The 21,514-nt window shown below is 35.5% G+C and overlaps 1 protein-coding gene across 1 annotated transcript in view; it reads left to right on the top strand.

Annotated features, from left to right (window-relative positions):
• The window catches only part of pth2ra (parathyroid hormone 2 receptor a), a 78,204-nt gene that overhangs the window by 32,475 nt on the left and 24,215 nt on the right, over nucleotides 1–21,514 (top strand). The window contains exons 7-8 of the mRNA XM_048193698.1: nucleotides 7,166–7,319; nucleotides 17,985–18,045. Of these exons, the coding sequence (XP_048049655.1) occupies nucleotides 7,166–7,319; nucleotides 17,985–18,045 (215 nt within the window). The remainder of the gene's footprint in view (nucleotides 1–7,165; nucleotides 7,320–17,984; nucleotides 18,046–21,514) is intronic.

The following is a 21,514-nucleotide window of genomic DNA, read 5'->3' as shown; positions in this document are numbered from 1 at the left end:
AAAATTAAAAGTCTGTGATCATTTACTCACCCTCATGTTGTTCAAAACCTGCCTTACTTTCTTGCTTCTGTAGAGCATAAAAGAAGATGTTTTTCAGAATGTTCATCCTGCTCTTTTCCATTTAGTTAAAGCATACAGGGGCTTCTAAGTTGCAAAAAAGTGCTACTGTAAATATTCATAAATAGTCTGTATGAGTCATGCACTATATTTCTAAGTCTTTAAAGCCTTTGAAGCCATACAATAGCTTTGTTTGAGGAACAGATGGAAATTTAAGTCTTCGTTTCAACCATAGCTCTCTAGTCTCATTTGAGCATACACACATTTAAACCTGCCACATCACATGCAAAAGTATGAATTAAACTGAATGACTTTATGTTTGTTCCTCAAACAAAACTATCACATTCTATAAAACTTCCTATTGATGTATGATGTATGGATGAATAGATGAGGATTAAAATTATTCTTTGAAAAAAATGTAATACTGATTAAAACCAGCATCTTATTCTCATTCATAAGCTGTTTACCTCTTTCTCTCTCTGTGGATAGAATATAGAGCTCATGTTGGAAAAAACACTGTAATTATAGCTAGTTTTGCACATTATACATGGTAATTATAGTTTATTCAAATCACTTATGACAGATAATGTTTTGATTATTCAAGAAATGTTGCGCTACATTCATGGATATTTGTGGTAAATGAAAACTCAAACACTGAGACTTATTGATGGCCCTCTAAATGGCTCTTTTTGTGTTATGAATCAGGGGTGTTTCCTCCGAGGAAGCAAGGGCAGTGTCTCCTCAAAAAAATCTGGATGAGAAAATAATCAGTCTTACTAAAATATAAGAACCCAAATATTACAAAATGTGACACAAAAAAGTGTTAAAGGATTAGTTCGCTGTAACAAAGTTCAATGTCAGGAAGGAAGAGGACAGGGTCGGCTTGACTACTGACTGCTTTATTGCACTTTCAAAAATAACAAAACAGGTGTGCAGACAGGCACAAAAACGGTCAAATATTATAACATAAACAACTCCAGCAGACAGTTCCAGCATCAGAAGCAGTCAGTAGTCCTTCTCTCTCTCAGCCACTCCTGTTTCTCCTGGCGTTGTATACTCTCTCCACGCCAATTACTGAAACAAGAAACAGGTGTTCGTCATTTGCATTTAACCCACTCACTCAACCGCTCGTCTCCTGCCTCTCTCTCCTGCTGCGGACTTCGCTGAACCACGCCCCCCTCGCCACATTCGCTTTCAAATGAAAATTAGCCCAAACTTTACTCACCCTCAAGCCATCCTAGGTGTATATGAGTTTCTTCTTTCTGATGAACACTCTCGGGGATATTTTAATAAATATCCTGACGCATTCAAGCTTTATAATGGCAGTGAACGGGACCCACAAGTATGAGCTGAAGAAAGTGCTTCCATCCACTTCCATCCATCATAAACATGTGCTCCACATGGCTCTGGGGGGTTAATAAAGGCCTTCTGAAGTGAAGCGATGCTTTAACAAGTTATGAAGTAAAATATCTAGCTTCCACCAGACCGCCTTCCGTATTCAATATACAAAGAAAGTGTATTGCAGTGTATTCAGTGCCCTTTAGTCATAGAGCAACATTCTTATCGAACAATCATATCAATATATCCAGACTAAAAGTGTGGAGTGAAAGCAGAGCTAAAAACATATCTTAAGATTTGATCAGTAGTTGATGTTGCAGGCATCTCTATTATTGGTCATACTTGGTGATAGGGATTTCAACAAACTCCTTATCCTAGGTATTAAATTATAATGTATAACTTTTCCTGCAGCATTTGGGCTCAATGATGCCTCAAAATGTGCAGCTTGTTGAGGAGATGTGTACTATTACTTTTCTACGTGATCAGACTTACAATTATCACCTGCTAGGCAATAAATCAAATTTAAAAATCCCATAGACTTACAACGAAGGGACCAAGAGTATCTCGGGACCAGAATGTCACTCTTTTGGACAGGTATGCAAACACCGTATATATATATAATGACATTTGGATGGACAGATATTCTCATCACAAAGTCTATAAGTGGCTGAAAGCAGGGAGGTTAAACACTCAAAATCCAATGAGGTTTCCTCATGTTCATCTGAAACCTGCTCACAGCACAGACAAGATTTGATCTTTTGTTTTACTATTCATGTGGTTGAGGAATGGAAATGTCTGTTTTAATGAATGATTTGCTTTTGCAGATTTGTAAGGGCAGAATAAAATTGGAAAAAAGTCACGAGAGGAGGCAGTGCTTCTGTGATTGACTGATTATGCTGTCCATCTGCTAACACTCACCTGTTATGGCTGTTCTGCAAATCAGCCTGAATAGGTTAGACTTGGTAATGGATGGATTAAAGTAAACAACTCATTCACTCACACATCACCACTTTCGGTCACGTTCGAAATGAACAGATTATCTGTGAGTGAGCCGGTTTCGAGTGACCACTCAGCTTTGTTAAATTAAAGCTGCACCTTGCATTCTGCAAGTGAATGGCATCTTGTTGTACCATCCCAAAGAGGCACTAGATCACTTTCATGAATCTTTATTTGACTGTTCACTGCAGACAGAATGACCTGCCTAACTCAACCTGAGCTGCTGAGTCTTTAGCCATATACAGATGTATCTTTTTCACCAGCACTTGACCCATTAATACTTATACTTTCTATTTCTATTCTATCTATCTTTTCTATTTATTAAAAAATTGCTATTTGTACTGCGTGCTAGATTAACTGGGACTAGTCACAGCACTTACATATTATTGCCCTTTTGTTGGTTTAATTGCTTCTATTGTTCTTTTCATTTGTGAGTCGGTCGCTTTTGAATAAAACGTCTGCTAAATGATTAAATGTAAATATAATGATTTGTATGTCTTTAACTCATAATCTGTGTACAGCAAGAGCTATGCATGGATCCCCAGGAAAAAAATAATAAAATAAATAAATAAACTAAGGCTAAAACTTGTTTGTGAGATGGCACTGTTTTAACTGATGATGTCAAAAGTTGCTCGTAAATCCATGTTAAATTTGAGACCATTAACAATCTTAACTTTACCAAATTTTAATACTATCTCTTTCAGATTTTCAGATTTCAGTATTCCAAAAGATAATTGCTTTTTTTTTTATTATTTTTTTTTTTATACAAACTGACAGTTTAACAGTTACCAATTGCTAGTGACCAAGCTGAGAATAAATGAAATGTCATCTAACAGTCAATTAAAACTAGATGATTGTCTCAAAAGAGATAGATCCACCTTTTTGGTGATTCAAAAACTTTTCTGTTTTTAATTTTTTTTTTCTTAACTCCACTGTCAGTGAATATATTACATCCATATGTGTTTCCAGAGGGTTTCTGATTGAGAAAGAACTCACTTTGGGTCATTATGATCATCATATATTTTGCAGCCAATAATGTGAAACGTAAAACAAGAGATCTTGACCTTAGAGTCATTATTATTGATTATGTCCAGAGGGCATTAGATGAACAAATTTTTCTCACAGCACAACTGTTAAAAAGTGTTAAAACAGCAATCTTCAGTGTCACATGATACTTCAGAAATCATTCAAATATGCTGATATGGTTCTCATAAAATATTTCTTCTTATTATCAATGTTGAAAGCAGTTGGGCTGCTTAACGTCTTTTCCTGAATGTGTCTGTGAAGTTTCAGCTCAAAATACCCCATAGATTTTTTTTTAATTAATTTTTTTAACTGCCTATTTTGGGGCATCATTAACTATGCACTGATTCAGGCTGCGCGGCCCCTTTAAATCTCTCACTCCTTGCCCTCCCGAGCTCTCGACTATAAGTGCAGTTATACAGTGCATAAAGTTCACACAGCTAATATAACCCTCAAATAGATCTTTACAAGATGTTCGTCATTCATGCTGCATGCATGCATCGAATCCTGTGAGTATAGTATTTATTTGGATGTTTACATCTGATTCTGAATGAGTTTGAGGCTATATGCTCTGTGGCTAACGGCTAATGCTACACTGTTGGAGAGATTTATAAAGAATGAAGTTGTGTTTATGAATTATACAGACTGCAAGTGTTTAAAAATGAAAATAGCAACGGCTCTTGTCTCCGCGAATACAGTAATAAACGATGGTAACTTTAACCACATTTAACAGTACATTAGCAACATGCTAACGAAACATTTAGAAAGACAATTTACAAATGTCACTAAAAATATCATGTAATCATGGATCATGTCAGTTATTATTGCTCCATCTGACATTTTTCGCTATTGTCCTTGCTTGCTTACCTAGTCTGATGATTCAGCTGTGCACAGATCCAGACGTTAATACTGGCTGCCCTTGTCTAATGCCTTGAACATGAGTTGGCATATGCAAATATTGGGGTCATACATATTAATGATCCCGACTGTTACGTAACAGTCGGTGTTATGTTGAGATTCGCCTGTTTTCCGGAGGTCTTTTAAACAAATGAGATTTATATAAGGAGGAGGAAGCAATGTTTGAAACTCAACGTATGTCTTTTCCATGTACTGAACTCTTGTTATTCAACTATGCCGAGGTAAATTCAATTTTTGATTCTAGGGCACCTTTAATGAATAGAAAGTTGAAAAGATTATTCATTTGAAACAAGAAATCTTTTGTAACATTAAAAAAATCTTTACCGTCACTTTTGATCAATTTAATGTGTACTCACTGAATAGAAGTATTTCTTTCCAAAAAATCTTACTGACCCCAAACTTTAGAACAGTAGTGTATATAAACTCAAGTGTATAAAAGTGTATAAAAAAAATCAAGAGAGATACTATCAGGTGAATGTGTCTATCCTTGGTGTTCTGTCAAGGGGCAAAACAATCCTACAGGCACAGACACAGACTTTTTGGCAGATCCAGACATGTTGCAGAGGTTAGAGAGGTTTGAGGTTCAACACCAGACAAAGTAACTGAGCCCAGTCTTTAACTTGACTGATCATCTACTGTTACAGTAGATTCTGAAGTGTCCAGGAGTCCTTCTTGAACTTTTTCAGGTGTAGATTGAACAGTGCCACAGGTAATGTTTTCAAAGCAGCTTCCTGTGCTATAGCTACTTTCCCCCTTTCCACTCCCCCTTCACTGTTATCTGTCCATAGTCAGAAAAAGAAAGTGAGAAAGTGTCCTCACCTAGAATCCCAAAGCTACTTGCTTTATTTAAAAAAAAGAAAACACTTGGGATTCAATCACTACTTTCAATGCAAGAGCTTATAGCCAGTTCTACAAAAAATAAAAAAGGCAAAAATATTTTTATTTTTATTTTTTTTTTTTTTTACTAATGTAATAGGTAGACTGTGTCTGTGATTACTGACTGAGCCTCTTTCTAACTTTATTGATGCTCAGACTGTACTTCTAGTGATACTATACAGTAATGTCATTGTCAACACCTTTTAAATGAGATGACTGAAAGGACAAGATGATGGGTTCTGCTGGAAATGTATTTATGGGTTATTTGGAATACCAGTATGTTCAATTTTTTTTTTTCAAAACATAACACTCAAATACTTGCCAAACTTACAAACAATTTTTTTTTTTATGCCAGTAGTTTCCATATAAACATAGATTTTTCAAAAATAATACAGCAAGAATATTGAGAAAGATAAGTGTATGTTTGATTTCTTACAATTAGCTGTTGCTGTTCTTTTAAGACCTTTAGTCAAAAAAAAAAAAAAGTTTGGTTACTATTATTTAAATGGTAAAAATCTAAATTTGCTTTTTAGATCAGTGTGGTCAATCTTTTTTTGGCACTTTACTTTCTTGCCAACACATAACACTCTAATACTTTATGCCAAACCCACATACAAATCCAATTTATTACATGCCCAAAATTTCCATTTAACATTTTGTTATGCCCTTTATCAAAATCAGAAGACTTTGATGGCTCAGAAGACTTCTTTTCTCTGATTGTCTAGTCAAATCTTCATATGATCAGTTAATTCAAAGAGAATATCCATAGAAATAGTTCTTTTGATTTTCCTCAAAAAATATCCTCAGAGTTATCATTAACACATCATCCACTTACAACTGTTCAAGAAAAGCAAGTGCCCAGCATTCATAGGAAGTCTTTCAATAGTCCTTGAAAAAGATCCATGGTATGACTTCAAGAAATTGCCTGAGAGAATACAAAGATTGTGCGACAGTGTCTAGGCAGAGTTCAAAAATTCTGAAAATAAGAGTTTGGATTTGTTTAGCATTTGTTGGTCACTACATTATTCCCTATACATCCATATGTTTTGACTAATTGATATTCTCAGTGTAAAACGACTTTATAATTATTCCTGAAAATAAATAAAGAAATATCCATCATCATTAAAATTTGAAAATCATTTGTGATGTGAAATCCCTTTTAGTTCAGTTCATTGGTCTGGAAATGCCTTATGGCCATTAACCACACAGATCTGTCAAGGCAGTGATCTAATAGCTTCATTGAAGTGCCGCTTTCTACCTACAGCATTCAGCCGGTCACCTGACTGTAGTGAAAGGTTGTCATTTTGTCACACTTCTACTGTCCTAAAGAGTGTTTCTGTCATTTGACACTGACAACATGTCATCTTAAAATGAAGTTAGTGTGCTAATTATTCTAAAAAAGGATTCATGATGATGAGCATGTTTTTTTTTTTTCTAGAATGTAAAAGAGAGGGCTTAAATGTGACAGTTCACCCTTTCTTTCTTCTGTGAAACACAATGTTTTGGCCATACAGTGAAAGACAGTGCGGTCCAAAGGTGTTCTGACTTTCATGCAGGTTTAGAATAACATGAGGGGTCATGCACTGATGCAGTATGTTTAAATAAATAAGAGCACATTAGTGAGTCTTGGATGGATTTTGCTTTGATATAAAAGGAGCCCATGTGAATGTAACCTACTAATTGTACCATAACAGAAAACAGAACAAAAGCATCTTGGTTCATTTTGCTCTTCTGTCTTATGTCATCCTGAACTTAGACACCTCAACAGAGGACTGTTTTCAAAAACTCTTGGTTGAGGTGGCCTCCAACCAAGAGTAGGAAATAGTTTGTCACACCTTAAGTATCGCTTCCCAGCCAGTATGTTTACTGAATAACCTGAGACATTTGGCTCTATTTAATCTAAATTGCCATGTTTTGATATGAGTATTGACTTGTTTGCCTCGCTCTTCTTTTTCAGATGGGTTGTAAAGTGACCGTCTTGCTGTTCATCTATTTCCTGGCTACAAACTACTATTGGATCCTGGTGGAGGGCTTGTACCTGCACAGTCTCATCTTCATGGCCTTCTTGTCTGATTCTAAATACCTGTGGGGCTTCACTTTGATCGGGTGGGGTGAGTATATCATGGTAGTGAATTTCAATTTGTATATTCCTGCTTCTGTTAAGTTTGTAACATTTCTTGGTAAATGAAATTAGATTTTGATCTGCTGGATTTATAGTTTTGTTCATGGACAGTTGGTTGACTGTTGTTGTATAGTGACTATTGTGTGCATGTGTGAGTGAGAGACATACTATAACTATATTTATACTATGGGGCTGTTGAATGCTCAAATCTGATTGGTTGACCAACTTTCTAAGGTGTGCAATTATTTTCAGGTAAACGCATGGCTAAAGTAGTTCTAGCAGGTCTTGACGCATTACAGTTCCATATCACTTTGCCAAATGTTTTCAGTTTTCTCAATAGGTCCTTACAAGCAAATAAATATAGTAAAAAATAGGATGAAAATGTCAAATTATTGTCATGGTTTTTGCCACAAAATACATTTTATTTTGTCCTGAAAGCGCATCCTCTCTCGCACTCTCTCTTTCAAATGAGCACACATACTGTATAGTATGGACATACACTCGCACATTTGGTCAGACGGTCTGACGAAATTCATCAGTAAAATAGTTTAGCAAATTAAGATACATGACTCACCAGCGAGGTAATAACTGTGTGGTTCTTCAGATAAACTTCTAGTTTCGCTATTAGTAGAGAACAACCATCACAAAACAAACAAACAAAAAAAACAACAAAACAATTGTGGATCATCCAGGTAACCATACACAGTATTGAGAACTAATGGTTCACATACTTATGAATGGGGTTATTTTAATAAATTCAGCTATTGTTTTGTCTTGTGAACTAAATGTAAACATCTTTTATGTAAAATATCTTACTCAGGACAATACTAAATAAAAAATAACATGCATTTTGTATGATCCCTCTTATTTTATTAAAATTATTCACATTTTCACAGATTCTGCAAGTGGTTCACATACTTTTTCTTGCAACTGTATATATATATATATATATATATATATATATATATATATACAGGGCTTGACATTAACACCCGCCAACCCGCCAAATGCGGGTAGATTTCAGCTGTGGCGGGTAAGACAGCCACTCCCACTAGCCACTTTGGCGGGTTGAATATAATTTCAGTTTACAGCCAAATGATCGTCGAAGATCATCGTAGCACAAAATTACAATCCAATCACACAATTCGTTTTTTACGTGCAGTTAGTGAAGGAGGGATAGGCGGAATTGCGCTGAATGACACACAACAAAAGCGCTCGCTCGCGTGCGCTCTCTCTCTGTCGCGCGCGCGATCAGTTCTCCTCGCGCCTGAATAGTCAAATACACGTGCACACAGATGTCTAAATGTCCATCGTGTGGAGTATCTCGCGTGAATACAGTCGGTTATGGCTTAAGTGGACGTAAACAGGTGGGTAATAACTGGATATGCGTCAGTTACGTCCATGCATTCAGCAGCCCAATTAAATAGGCCTATAGTCTGTCATTAATGTTAATCAAACAACAAAAGATGTTAAATAAATGTAGGCTATATGTTAAATAAACCTACTGTATCTGAAAAAAGATTATTTTTAATGTACTATTGTTTTTGTAATTTTGTTCTTTTATATAGCCTAACACAAATAACTTATACAATTTCTCATATTAGCCCATGCTCATATTGTCTACCTCTTGCCCACCTGTACATACCAGCTGATATACAATGATATACAAGTCTTGATTTGGGTGGTCAATCTGCATTTAAAAGTTTGAAAGGGTTTTAAATCTTCTAAATCAAGTAAAATGACTCAAAATAAAGTAATTTAAGCATAACAAAGTCAACTTTAATCATATAAAATGTAATTTACCAACATCAAAATTGTGGCCAGTGAAAATGCTGAGTAGCTAGTAACTTTGGAAAACCACTAGCCACAGTGGCTGGTGAGCAAAAAAGTTAATGTAAAGGCCTGTATATATATATATATATATATATATATATATATATATATATATAGAGAGAGAGAGAGAGAGAGAGAGAGAGAGAGAGATTAATAATATGTTAATAATATATTCTAAAGTGTTACCAATAATATTTCCCTACACGGAATGCATGGTGACAAATGGAATTACATTGTAAAGCCTACTACACAATAATGCACACCAAACAGGAAACGCAATTTACTAAATTGACTTTGCCATGAATAGACGGTCACAATGAAAAACCCCAGAGCAAACCAACAATGAGGACCCTGGAGAAAGAACAAGAATATGTGTTTACTGAGAAGAGATGAATAGAAAGAAACGAAACCACAGGAAGGAAGTAAATGGAGTAGCGGAGAAAAAATAAGAGTGACTCTAATTAAGCATATGAATCATGATCTGAACTTGAAACATTTTTGTATTGCATGTTGCTCCTACTATATTGTCTGTTTCTGGATGCACTCTTGGAGTTCTTTACTCCCTTTACATGCAGCTTCTATGACAGCGTTATTTTTATCCAAGCTAAAGAGATAGCCTGCAGAGATATTGAGCTATATTCACTGCTTTTTTCTTTCATCTATAGCTTGATAAAACATTGTATTATGTGGAGAAAATTCTTTGCTCAAACATAATTGTGAAGCATGATACATACATCTTCAGAAATATACAGAATCGAGTATAGGATCAAAAGATCTTCATTGTTGACATTTTTTTCAGTAGAGTAGCAGTGTGTTTATAGCTAAATATGTAATCAGTAGAGAACACAAATAGTTTTAATTTGAGCACTGGCTGGTGATAAATGTGTTAGTTGACAAGAAAGCAACACTTCATTATAAAATGAAATTGAATTTGAAATTGAAATTGAAAGAGTTCTAAAGGGTTGTGTAAATAGTTTCAAGAGCATTGACCTTACTTTGGATAAAACTGACTGAGAAAAACTAATTTAATTTATAATGTGGAGATACTTTCCTGTTCATTTATTTAGTTGTATTATTTTCATGACCTCATATTATGGAATATTTGTACTAATAAAACTTCACATTAGAGGACCATTCCAAATTAACTAGTGAAGTCAAAAAGTTGATTAAAATTGGCAAAAGAAAAAATTAATTTTAGATTTTATTTGAATAAGTATTTATAATACTTTACCTTTTTTAAATATTTACATTAAAATGTCTGACCTCAAATGTTCTCATGCATTTAGAAATAAATATACTGTAATTCCGCTAATTTTCTTGATATCATTGTTATTAATTATCTCTATCATTACACATTCCTTTGCTGAAAAGATAAAACCGTTACAGAAATAATCAACCGAGCCTTTATTTTTTTAATGAGAGGTTTAATGAGCTCTGAATATCAAGGTTTAGTTTCAGCCAGCTAAACCTTGATACAGATGCAATAACTTACATGGGTGTTTGAGAAATAGATATCACCAAGATTTCATTATGTCATTTCTCATCACCTGTCCTATTTGAACTCGATGACTAATCTTATAAAAAAGAGCAACTGTGGCAGATTCTCTGCATTCAGTTCATTATGTTGGTCAAAGCAGAATATAATCCAACAGGGATGTTGATGGCCACCCCACGTATATTCTGCAGCTGTGAAGGTCTTGCTTATATAGGGAAGAAATGCTACTTTCTTTCTTTTGCTCAACATTATAAAACATACAGATGCCCACCTCAGAGATGGCTGCCTTTGAATATGTATCTTATGTATTCCTTTGAGAAATGTCTACATGGAAACCAATAAGCTATTATTTATAGCAAGTGGTGTTCATACCCTTTCCTCTGCTCCCACTCAGAGAAACAGCACAATGATGGCTCACTGCAGTTTGTTTTGAGAGCTTGCTTCCTTTTCAAGTGGTTTCAAGTTGAAGTGTTCTTTATTTATTTGTCATTCCTGTTTGATGTGTTCCTAGTGGAAGGGCAGAGATCGAAGTACCTTTGATATGCAGATTCACTGTTCTAGGAGCGGCTGCTTGCTATGTTCTTGTGAATGCATTTGACATGGCTTATTAATGACCTATGGGTTAAGTCTGTGAAAGTACTACACAATAATGTCGCGTTGATGGTGTTATTATAATCTTAATGAGGGGAAATCTTCCATCTTCAGAGCATGAGCGATGTAATTCATGTTGTGGATTTTGAGCTCCTTAATATCTTTTTATGTCTGTAATAATGGCACAATGACGATATCTTACATAAAGTATTCATATTTGTTTAGTGGAACTAGGAAGGAAGGGTAACTGAACAATGCTGCGTCATGCAATAATCATTATGGCAAAGGAAGAATTTTTGTCTAAAAATTATTTAAAGGGATAGTTCAGCCAGAAAAGGACATTTGTGTCAGTCACTTACCCACATTCATGTTTTTTCCAAAACTGTATGTTTTTTTGTTGTTGTTGTTGTTGTTTTTTCATGAAAAAGGTGTTTATCAGGTTGGCTATGTGCACATTTCCATACAATGCATCATGAATCTGAAGCTGGGTTATGATTTGATCAAATTCATTGTATTTGGTTTATTTATTAATTTGGATTATTGTGTTATTTCCAGAAATATGCTGATAAAATAAATATAATTAGTGAGACAATTTGCACTATATAGTTGAATATTGATAAATAATTGTTTAGACTCTATATTCACTAATTCAGCTTGGGATAGGAAGTGTCATTTTGACATTTTATTATTGGTCAAATAAAAAAGTCATGGAAAATGTCAGTAAATAATATTGATGCATTTTTACACCTCTACTACTAAATGAGTGTGATTTAAGAGCTACAACTCAAGATTTTCACCAAATTATGGTTTCAACCTTGTCATACAAAACTAATGTATAGCTTCAAAACACTTGGGATATAGTTTCATAAACTATTTTTATGCTGCTTTTTATTTGATTTTATGACATTGCCTGGTCACGGTCTGGTTGTATAAAAAGAACTGCATGAATATTCTTCAAATTATTTTATTTTGCATTCCACCAATAAAAGAAAATCATTGAGTACAGCATTTTCAGTTTTGGTGGACTGTACCTTTAAGAATTGATTCAATAGACAGAAAGTACAAATTCTCTGACAGCGGGATATTCATACTCTTAGAGATGCAGTTTTATTTTAGATTGATTGCTCACCTACTTTTTCCTGATTTACCAGGAAATGTCCTAATGATAAGTAGGTTGTATAGTATATCGACAGCATGTGTGAAGATGTGAAAGAGAATGTATTATGAGTCAAGGCACATATTATTTCATCAAGATAATCCTAGACTCCCACAGTTACCCCATCATCGCCATGGGAACAGCTGTGTGAGAGGAGGGCACCCTCGACTGACATGTTCACCCTCAGATCCAGGCAGTTTTGCTTCTTGATATGCATGATATGATCTTGGTTTTTCCAAGGTTTAAACGGTGCATCTCATCAGTAGGAAGCAGCGTTTTTTTCGTTTAGTGGTTGTGCCACTCAAGATTTGTTGAACAACATCATCATTATGGATTTTGCAAAAGCAGAGAAATACTTTAAAGAATCATTTTTGTATTATTTTGGTTTGCATAAAACAAAACAAATGCACTGCCATATTTTACCATTCAGCCCATTGAGCTTTAGCAGACCCCCTAAAGCAGTGCTTCTAAACTCTTCTTTAAGACAGGAATAAAAGCCTACTTCATTACCAATGCGTCCACCCATCTCACAAACATATTAGATTTCATGAGAAAGTCTCTTTTTGTCATTGTACATTTGTAAATTGTACATTTACATTTTTGTCATTGTCATAGAATAAGTGTCATTATTCTAACATTATTTTCATAACTTAGTTTCTCTCGAAATTTCCTGTCCTGTCAGACATACTGTGCTTGTAGCACACTCTTCAATTGCACACACAAATGTGGAGGCGCACTCTGCTGCATACCACTTCACTTTATAATATAAAGAGCAAATTAAATCTCAAGCATGCAACGTTGTGGTTATGTTGTCAATTAGTAAGTCATGAAATTACCAAAAAGTACCAATGAATTACAAAACTGGTATGTTGTTGTGTGTTACCTGGGAAGGATTTGCATACTGGTATGATGTTCATTCTGGTAATCATGATCAGTGTCCATATGTTGTATTAACAGTTCATGGTAATATTGTGTATTTATTACCATAGAAACCGTAGTTTCCGTAACCTTAACCCGAAATACCACTTTATTTTCACTTTGTGAAATGTTCCATATTTTTGATGACTGTGGTGGCTCATACCAACTTACTAACTTTGTTGTATTATGAAAAACTAGTTTGGGTTTGCCTTAACTTATACTATTTATTCATCAGTGTTAGTGATATTCGTATAATTTTTTCTGTAAGTAAAGTGGGACAGTACTTGCATGTGTCAACCATTTTTTAGAAATAAATTTGCTTGGTTCAGATTTCTAAAAATTTGAAACGCTGCTTCATGATCATGTAGACTAGAGTTTTTGCTTCAGAATTATGTAAAAATTATGCTGCCTACTCCTTCATATAAAACAATATATTGATTTAGTTTTTGTAAGACACTTTTTGTCAAGAAACACAGTATGCGTGGAGGCGTGAATCTGCATGAATAATGGCCCATTTACACCTGAGAAGACAAAAGAATCACATAATAATGACCTGAAATGACTTGCATATTAATCAGGCCTTTCAGTCAGGTAGGCTGTGAAAAAAACCCTCTGTAATAATGTCTCAGCTCATCATAAACAGCAATACTGTGAAATATTATTACAATTTAAATAATGGTATTCTATTATATTCTTTAAAATATAATGTATTTCTGTGATGCAAAGTGTCTGAACAATTATGTTACCTCTATGGCATTTCATATAATCTTTTAGCCTAAAAGCATGCACATTTGGAGAAATATTGATGGATTCTTATATGTTTATGTCAATTTTCTATACTGAGAAGTAATATTTATTGTCATCACTATGAGTGCTGGATACTGTGTTTTCAAATCATACTTGCAGCCGGAGGGCGCTCTGTACACCTTTAGGCCACAAATTCATATAAAGAAGAAAAGGAACTATGAACTAACGGCATGTCTTCTAGAGATCGCTAACCATGGCTTTAACATCCAAATAAACACTTTTCAAGACAATAAATAGACGATTGAGACGATACATGTATTGCCTCTGAATTTGCGTCTGAATAGCGCTGGCTCCGTGGGCATGGCCGCATTAGCGGGTAATGAGCTGAATCTCGGACTTCTGACATGGCTCTCTTTTCATACAGATTACATAAACACAGAATGTTTGTTTTCGATTTGACTTGCACGATTTAAAACATGACATTTCAACGTTTCTTTAGACGTAAGTGTCATTTTTTTTGTCATTAGTATTCATAAGTTACAGTTCATTTTCTGAGAACTATCAGATTGGACTTCGTTCAGAGGGAGAGGAGAGATCACGCATCATGTTAGTTTTCTTTATTTTACAAAAAGCACAACATTGTGTTTTTACTCTGAGTGTACACAAATAAAAGAAGACATTCTATAGTTTCAATTGATATATTACTTATGTCTCTATGACAAGAAATGACGGAGTATTTTAAGTCTGTTTTGCTGCAATGTGAAAAAAATCCTGCAAAACGCGCCAGCGCGTTTTCGGACCTCAGGGAGTTAAAGATCATTTTGTAAAATCCAAATAAGATTTACAGATCTTAATTAGAAAGTGTTTAAGCAATCTTTTTCATGCTCGTTCAATGAACCAAAAACAATTATTGCACATGCACCTGTGGGACAGTCTTTAAGACACTAGTTTACAGGCAGAAGAAAGTTAATGTCACAGTTCTAGTAACTTTAAGGAGAACATTAAAGAGACCTTTCTACTGACTCTGAGAAACTCCAGGAGAAAGATGGGTCCCTGATTACTTCTGTGAAAATACCATAGACCTGCTACAGGGAGGCATGAGGACTGCAAATGTGGCCAGAGCAATAAACTGTAATGTCCGTAATGTAAAATGCAAGACATCTCAGTAAAACTAGCAGAAGTGGAAGGGGTAACTCGATTTATGCACCGCCGTCACCTCCCTGTCGTCATGTGGGTATACGTTGCTTTCTGATACCATGTGCGCAAACACATATAACCTAAATATATAAAATATATATAACAGTTAGGTCCAGTCACACAATTTATTAATTCAATTTTGATTGGATTGTGATAGTACTTAGGCACTTAGCTAAAGATAAAATTAGTTTTGTGCCTCTGACAATTGCTTTGATCTTCTTTTAGTTCTGAATGGAATGTAGAAAATACTTGAGGTTTGCCACAGACTTGTCCCACCACCTACAACACAAATGAATGTTTCTTTAAGTGCTTCCATGCTTGAAAAATGCACAGAAAACTATTTTTAAACAGGAAATTATGGAATTTTACAATACATATTCACAGCGGGTCTATTCAGACGGGATTAGTATTACCTGAGGTCATTTTTCCGGACCTTTTTACAGAAGGTAAAAGTCACCGTAATCTTTACTGACTGTAGTACTTAAAGGAGCTGCTGGAAACACCACATACTGCTACTTACTGACTGCTACTTTTGATATTGACCCCTGCTCTGTTCAGGGACGCATTATCCAGTTTCTTTTCATAAAATGTCTGCGAAATTTGTTCCATCTATGTCTCAGTTGTTGAATCTTTTTATGTTCATACAAATACTGGACAATGAAACTGAAGCACCTGGTTTTAGGGTGTACTCACACTAGGCACGGTTGCCTTGAACCGAGCCTGAGCGCGATTGTCCCCCCTCCCCACTCCTCCGCTGGCCCGCACTCACACTGCACTTAACGTTCTGGGCCGAAGCCCGCTTACGTCATATACGATGCAACCTTTTGGAAGAAAACAGGAAGAAATGTAGACCACAATAATTTATCAGCCTTTTGCAGCCAACACAGTATCAATTCGTCTTGGGAATGACAGAGAGTGTCCAGAGGGATTTTGAGCCATTACTCTTGCAGAACAGTGCACAGGTCAATATGTGATGCTGGTCGGGAAAAACATTTTTTGACTTGCTCCTCCAAAATCCCCCAAAGTGGCTCAAAAATATTTAGATTTGGTGACTATGCAGGCCACGGAAGATGTTCAACTTCACTTTCATGTTTATCAAACCGTTCTGTCTTGCCATGTATATTGATGCATTATCATGCTGATACACGACACCCCCTTCAGGGTGCAATGTTTGAATAATTAGATGCACATTGTCTACCAGAATGCTTCAGACATCCTTGGCAGTGACGCACACATCAAGCAAAGTAGAGAATGCCATGATATTGCATCCCAAACCATCACTGATCCACCCCCGTGCTACAAAAAAGTGCATAGACCTCTTCCTACGGGCTTTTGCGGGGGGGAGCAGGACAAGATGTTAAAGTTTTGGGCAGGAGCAGGAAAAAAAAACAAACATATTTGGTGGGAGCAGTACAGAATCTTGCAAGAGCGGGATTAATAAATCCATTTCGTGCAGACCTCTACTTTGGGCACGCCACAGTTGGGTGTTAAGCCTCTTTGGGGCTTCTCCACACCATAACTCCCACAGATGTGGGAAACACAGTGAAGGTTGACTTATCATAGAACAATACATGTTTTACATTGTCCACAGCCCAAGATTTGCACTGTTGGAACCAATGAAACCAACATTTGTGACCCAAAGCAGCCTGGCCATGAATATTGACTTTGTGGAGCTCCTGACGAACAGTTCTTGCTTACCTGGTCACAGATGCACCAACGAAACACACACCAACAATTTGTCCTCTCTTCACCTTTGATATGTCTCTCATTATGTTATATCTATAATCTTATGTGCAGCTGTGCTGTTGCTCTGCTAATTCAACCTTCACACTCTGCTCTTACTGATGGAATGTAAAATCAGTGAAGATTGGCCACCAGGCCGTGCTTATATAGGTGTGAAACCTCCAACACTATATTGGCCAGTGTTTCAGTTTCATTGTCCAACACCTGTATTTACACATAAGAAATTTGCTGGAAAAAAAGCAGTTGAAAGTGGGAGAATGTTTCTTTTTTGTTGAGTATATTTATTACTGACTGTAGTCACCAAAGACTTGAACTTGATTTTGTTTACTTGGGTGTGCAATGAAGGGCATATGGAAACGTTTACATGATCAGAATCCAAAAAAAAAAAAGCTTAGCTTTTAGTTTTCAATTTCAAAGGCTGATTGTGAATTGCAACAAACTATCCAAAGTGAAAAAATAATAATAGCAATTTTGTCAGAATCAAAATATTCAATCAAGTTTTGTACATACCAGACAGAACGGATGTTCTTCCTGTCCAGTGTTTAGAATGAAAAACACTCCATTGGCAATAAGTAAACAAGCAGCGTTTTTCATCTAGATTACTCTGCAGGATATCCACCTATGAGTGCAAGTCTCCGCAGGTGCTCTTGAACCCTGGGAAGGCGTTAAATCAGGGTCATGCTTCAGTGCCTCAATAAAATGTCTTAAGACGTTTTAACATCCATTCACACGAGGTTAGCTTTTGTTCACGCCATATATTGTGGTTTACTGCAATGCATACTAAAGTAGGAAAACAAAATACTGTTGCATTCTTGTTTGGATAGTCCACATAATATGAAGGGATGAAATGTAATTAAAGTGTTAGTTCTGAAATTACCTTAACTTACCATTAACTTTAAGCATTATTTTCACTTACAGTACAATGTTTGTTAGCAGTTCATTGAAATACTTTCCCCCCCTGTGTTTCATTTCAGGTGTTCCTGCTCTTTTTGTTGCAGCATGGGCAGTTGTCAGGGCAACACTGGCAGATGCAAGGTGATTTCATGTGTTCATCCTCACAGACTTGACCTCTTGTCATATTCATCTTTGTAGAAATGATTGCAGATGTAATCTAAGGACTTTGAATGGTACTATTTATGAAAAATATTGTGGGTAAAAAACATAAAATCTTGGCTATAGAGCAAAAAAAATTATTATCTATCTCCATTTTTTAGCCTTTTGATATATACAGTATAGGGTTATTATTTTCAGGGCATATTTGCTAATTAGTGAACTGATTCAATCAGTGAGTACTTGTCTTGGATCTGTACTGTAAATGCTTGTGTTCTTATGTTAAAAAGCCACTTCAATGTTCAAGCTATTTATCACCAATTCATCAAAATTAAGTAGTGTTTTCGTGTCATATTGATGCAGGAGCATGCCTGAGGACTAATCTTTTTCTTGTTTTATTTTCAAACACTTGCTAAATGCCATTGTCTCACTCCCCTCGAGAGCACAATTTGTATTCTTGCAGCTTGCAGGCTGTTAGTGATGGTACAAAAGCAAATGTCTTCAAGCAACAACTTGCTGCTTCTCTGGGGAGAATGTTCTTTATAAACATTAGGCTTTGTTTTAGCTGTAGTGTTTCTTTTTTACTTGAGTTGTTAAGATGGCCTAGTTTAGCTTATCACAGATTGTATCTTTATCTTTATTAATAGGGTAATATGGTGTAATAAGAAATCAATTAATCTTTTCAGTTATTAGGAAATATCATAAATCCCTTGATAAGTTTTATTGGAAGGATATTAACATTAGACATGAGCAGCTGAAGTTTACTTGTAACAAGCTTCACTCTGTTCTGTTCCTAACTGTTTGGGCGGCACATACAGGACAAGAATGTGGAAAACCAAAGACCTTAAATGCACTTAAAAAACCATTTGGGAAAAATAATTTATGATTTGTGCAAGTGCTTAACTCACAAGATACTCTTTTACTCTTTTTTTTTTTTTTTTTCGTTTAGCACTTTCAGTTCTGAAGGAGCAAAGCATTGATGTTTTTCCTCACTGCAGTATTTGCTCTGAGCAGGGTTTCTCTCACCAATGAGTAAGAAGTGTGTTAGTGTGTTTCTTGCCTTCTTTTGGAACTTTTTCATTGGCAGAGTACAAATAAAGTAATTTTTTTCTATGGAACACAGTTTGACCAATTAATTAGTAGACCGGAACTAACTGTTGAATAATCTTCTGCTCTATGAAAATATTCAGAATTCTGTCTCTTTTTGTCACATGCATTTTACAAAACATTATAGATGAACAAATGTTTGAAGAACAATTACTAGTATTTTTTTTTTTCTTCAGTAATCTAATCTAAAGTACAGGTCATCAAGATTGCGTCAAACACACACAAACAAATAATAATTGCTTTTTAATAGACTGAATGGCTTTTGAGACTGACATAGAATTTTCCAACTTTTAATTTCATTTTAATTAACTTCCTTGTTATTGAAGATAAAAATAGCTTCTCTCATGTCTCACTGATCTTTTATTCCACTTGAGTAAAATACAAACGAAATGCTCATGCATGAAGTGAGACTGCAGAGCTCTGTAAATTATCCTGACATTTATGATTTCTGAGTAATGGTGGGTTAATGGCTTTCTGCAAGACCGTGAGATGTTCCACTCTGAAAAGCAAATGTGAAGAAGATTACAGGTATCCTCAAGCTGTCTTGATCTGCATTCCTGTAGCGTAACTGGTAGCGCTAACAATGCTGAGGTCATCAGGAAATACACATACTGATAAAATGTATACCTTGAATGCATCATAACACACTGGCTGCCACATTAGTAAATGTGAATTTTCTCTGGGTGTTTGATATTCCACATGCATCTCAATATTTATGTACTTGTTCTGCATTTATTTTTTTTTCAATAGTCAGAGGAGCCATAATTTTGACCTAGCAGCAACATTGCCAAGTTTATTAAACTTGTTTAGTGCAAGAAGTAAAAAAAGTACAAATTCCTTTCATTATTTATATGAATACACAATATTTCTATAAACAAAACAAATGAATAAATTATTTACATGCATATTTTTCATTTAAACTTTTTTTGAAATGACACAGCTTGTAAGAACTGATTCTCAGAAATTAATTAAAAGTTTTTGAGGAAGCTTAAAGAATTAGTTCACTTCTGAATGAAAATTTCCTGATAATTTCCTCACCCCTGTCATCCAAGATGTTCATGTCAGTCGAAAAGAAATTAAGGAAAACATTCCAGGATTCTTGTCCATATAGTGGACTTTACTGGGGTACAACAGGTGGAAGGTCCAAATTGCAGTTTCGGTGCAGTTTCAAAGAGCTCTACTTTTTAACCACAAATGCTTGTCTTGCAAGTCAAGTCAAGTCAAATTTATTTATATAGCGCTTTTACAATTGGTAATTGTTTCAAAGCAGCTTTACATATTAGAAGCACAGAAAAAAGGGAAGTGGTTAAAAATAAGCTGTACAAACAAGCGTGGTAATATGTAACATATACAAGATGGTGCTACATTAAGCCAATGTCGGCTGACTCCCAGGGGTGGAAAAACCCCCTAGGAGAAAAACCCAGCGTGCTAACACTGGGAAAAAAGTCCTAGGAGGGAAAAAACCCCTTGGAAGATATATATAATATATGTAAATGGATATGGAGATCAAAATCTGAATTATACATTTTTATTATAGAGATTAATAATAGATTATATATAAATATATGTAAGCGGATACGGGGATTAAAAATCTGAATTATAGATGCAGCCAGAACTGGATCTGTAGGCCCATTGTCTCCTGGGCTACGTTGTAGTCAGGTCCAGACACAGGTTCTCCATCTGATCTGGATACGGCCTGGATCCAGCACCCGGAAAACCTCAGGATAAGCAGAGAGACAGATATTAGCGTAGATGCCATTCTTGCACTGCTCTGCGATGCGCCACACATTACGTTGAAAGGCGGAAGTACGGTAGGGCAAAAACTAATTTTCTTCTCCAACTTCAAAATCGCCATTTGGCTTAAAGGGTTAGTTCACCCAAAAATAAAAATAATTAAAATTTATTACTCACCCTCATGTCAGTCTACACCCGTAAGACACTTTGTTCATCTTCGGAACACAAATTGAGATATTTGTGTTGGCTCAGTGAGGCCTCTATAGCAATGACATTTCTTCTCTCAAGATCCAGAAAGGTACTAAAAAAATATTTAAAACAGTTCATGTGAGTTCAGTAAATATACCTTAATATTATAAAGCGACGAGAATACTTTTTGACTTTTCAGCAATATCTCACGATGGCCGATTTCAAAACACTGCTTCAGAGCTTTACGAATCGAACCTTATTCCTCGTCTGGGATCGCGTAGAGCCTTTTGAAGCTGCACTGAAACTGCAATTTTTTGGACCTTCCACCTTTTGTACCCCAGTGAAGTCCACTATCTGGAGAAGACTCCTGGAATGTTTTCCTCAAAAACCTTCATTTCTTTTTGACTGAAAAAAGAAAGACATG

The sequence above is a fragment of the Megalobrama amblycephala genome, linkage group LG6 (assembly GCF_018812025.1).
Source record: "Megalobrama amblycephala isolate DHTTF-2021 linkage group LG6, ASM1881202v1, whole genome shotgun sequence".
NCBI classification, from domain to species: domain Eukaryota; kingdom Metazoa; phylum Chordata; class Actinopteri; order Cypriniformes; family Xenocyprididae; genus Megalobrama; species Megalobrama amblycephala.
The sequence above is the reverse complement of the archived record's forward strand: the minus strand, read 5'-3'. Positions and strand labels throughout refer to the sequence as shown.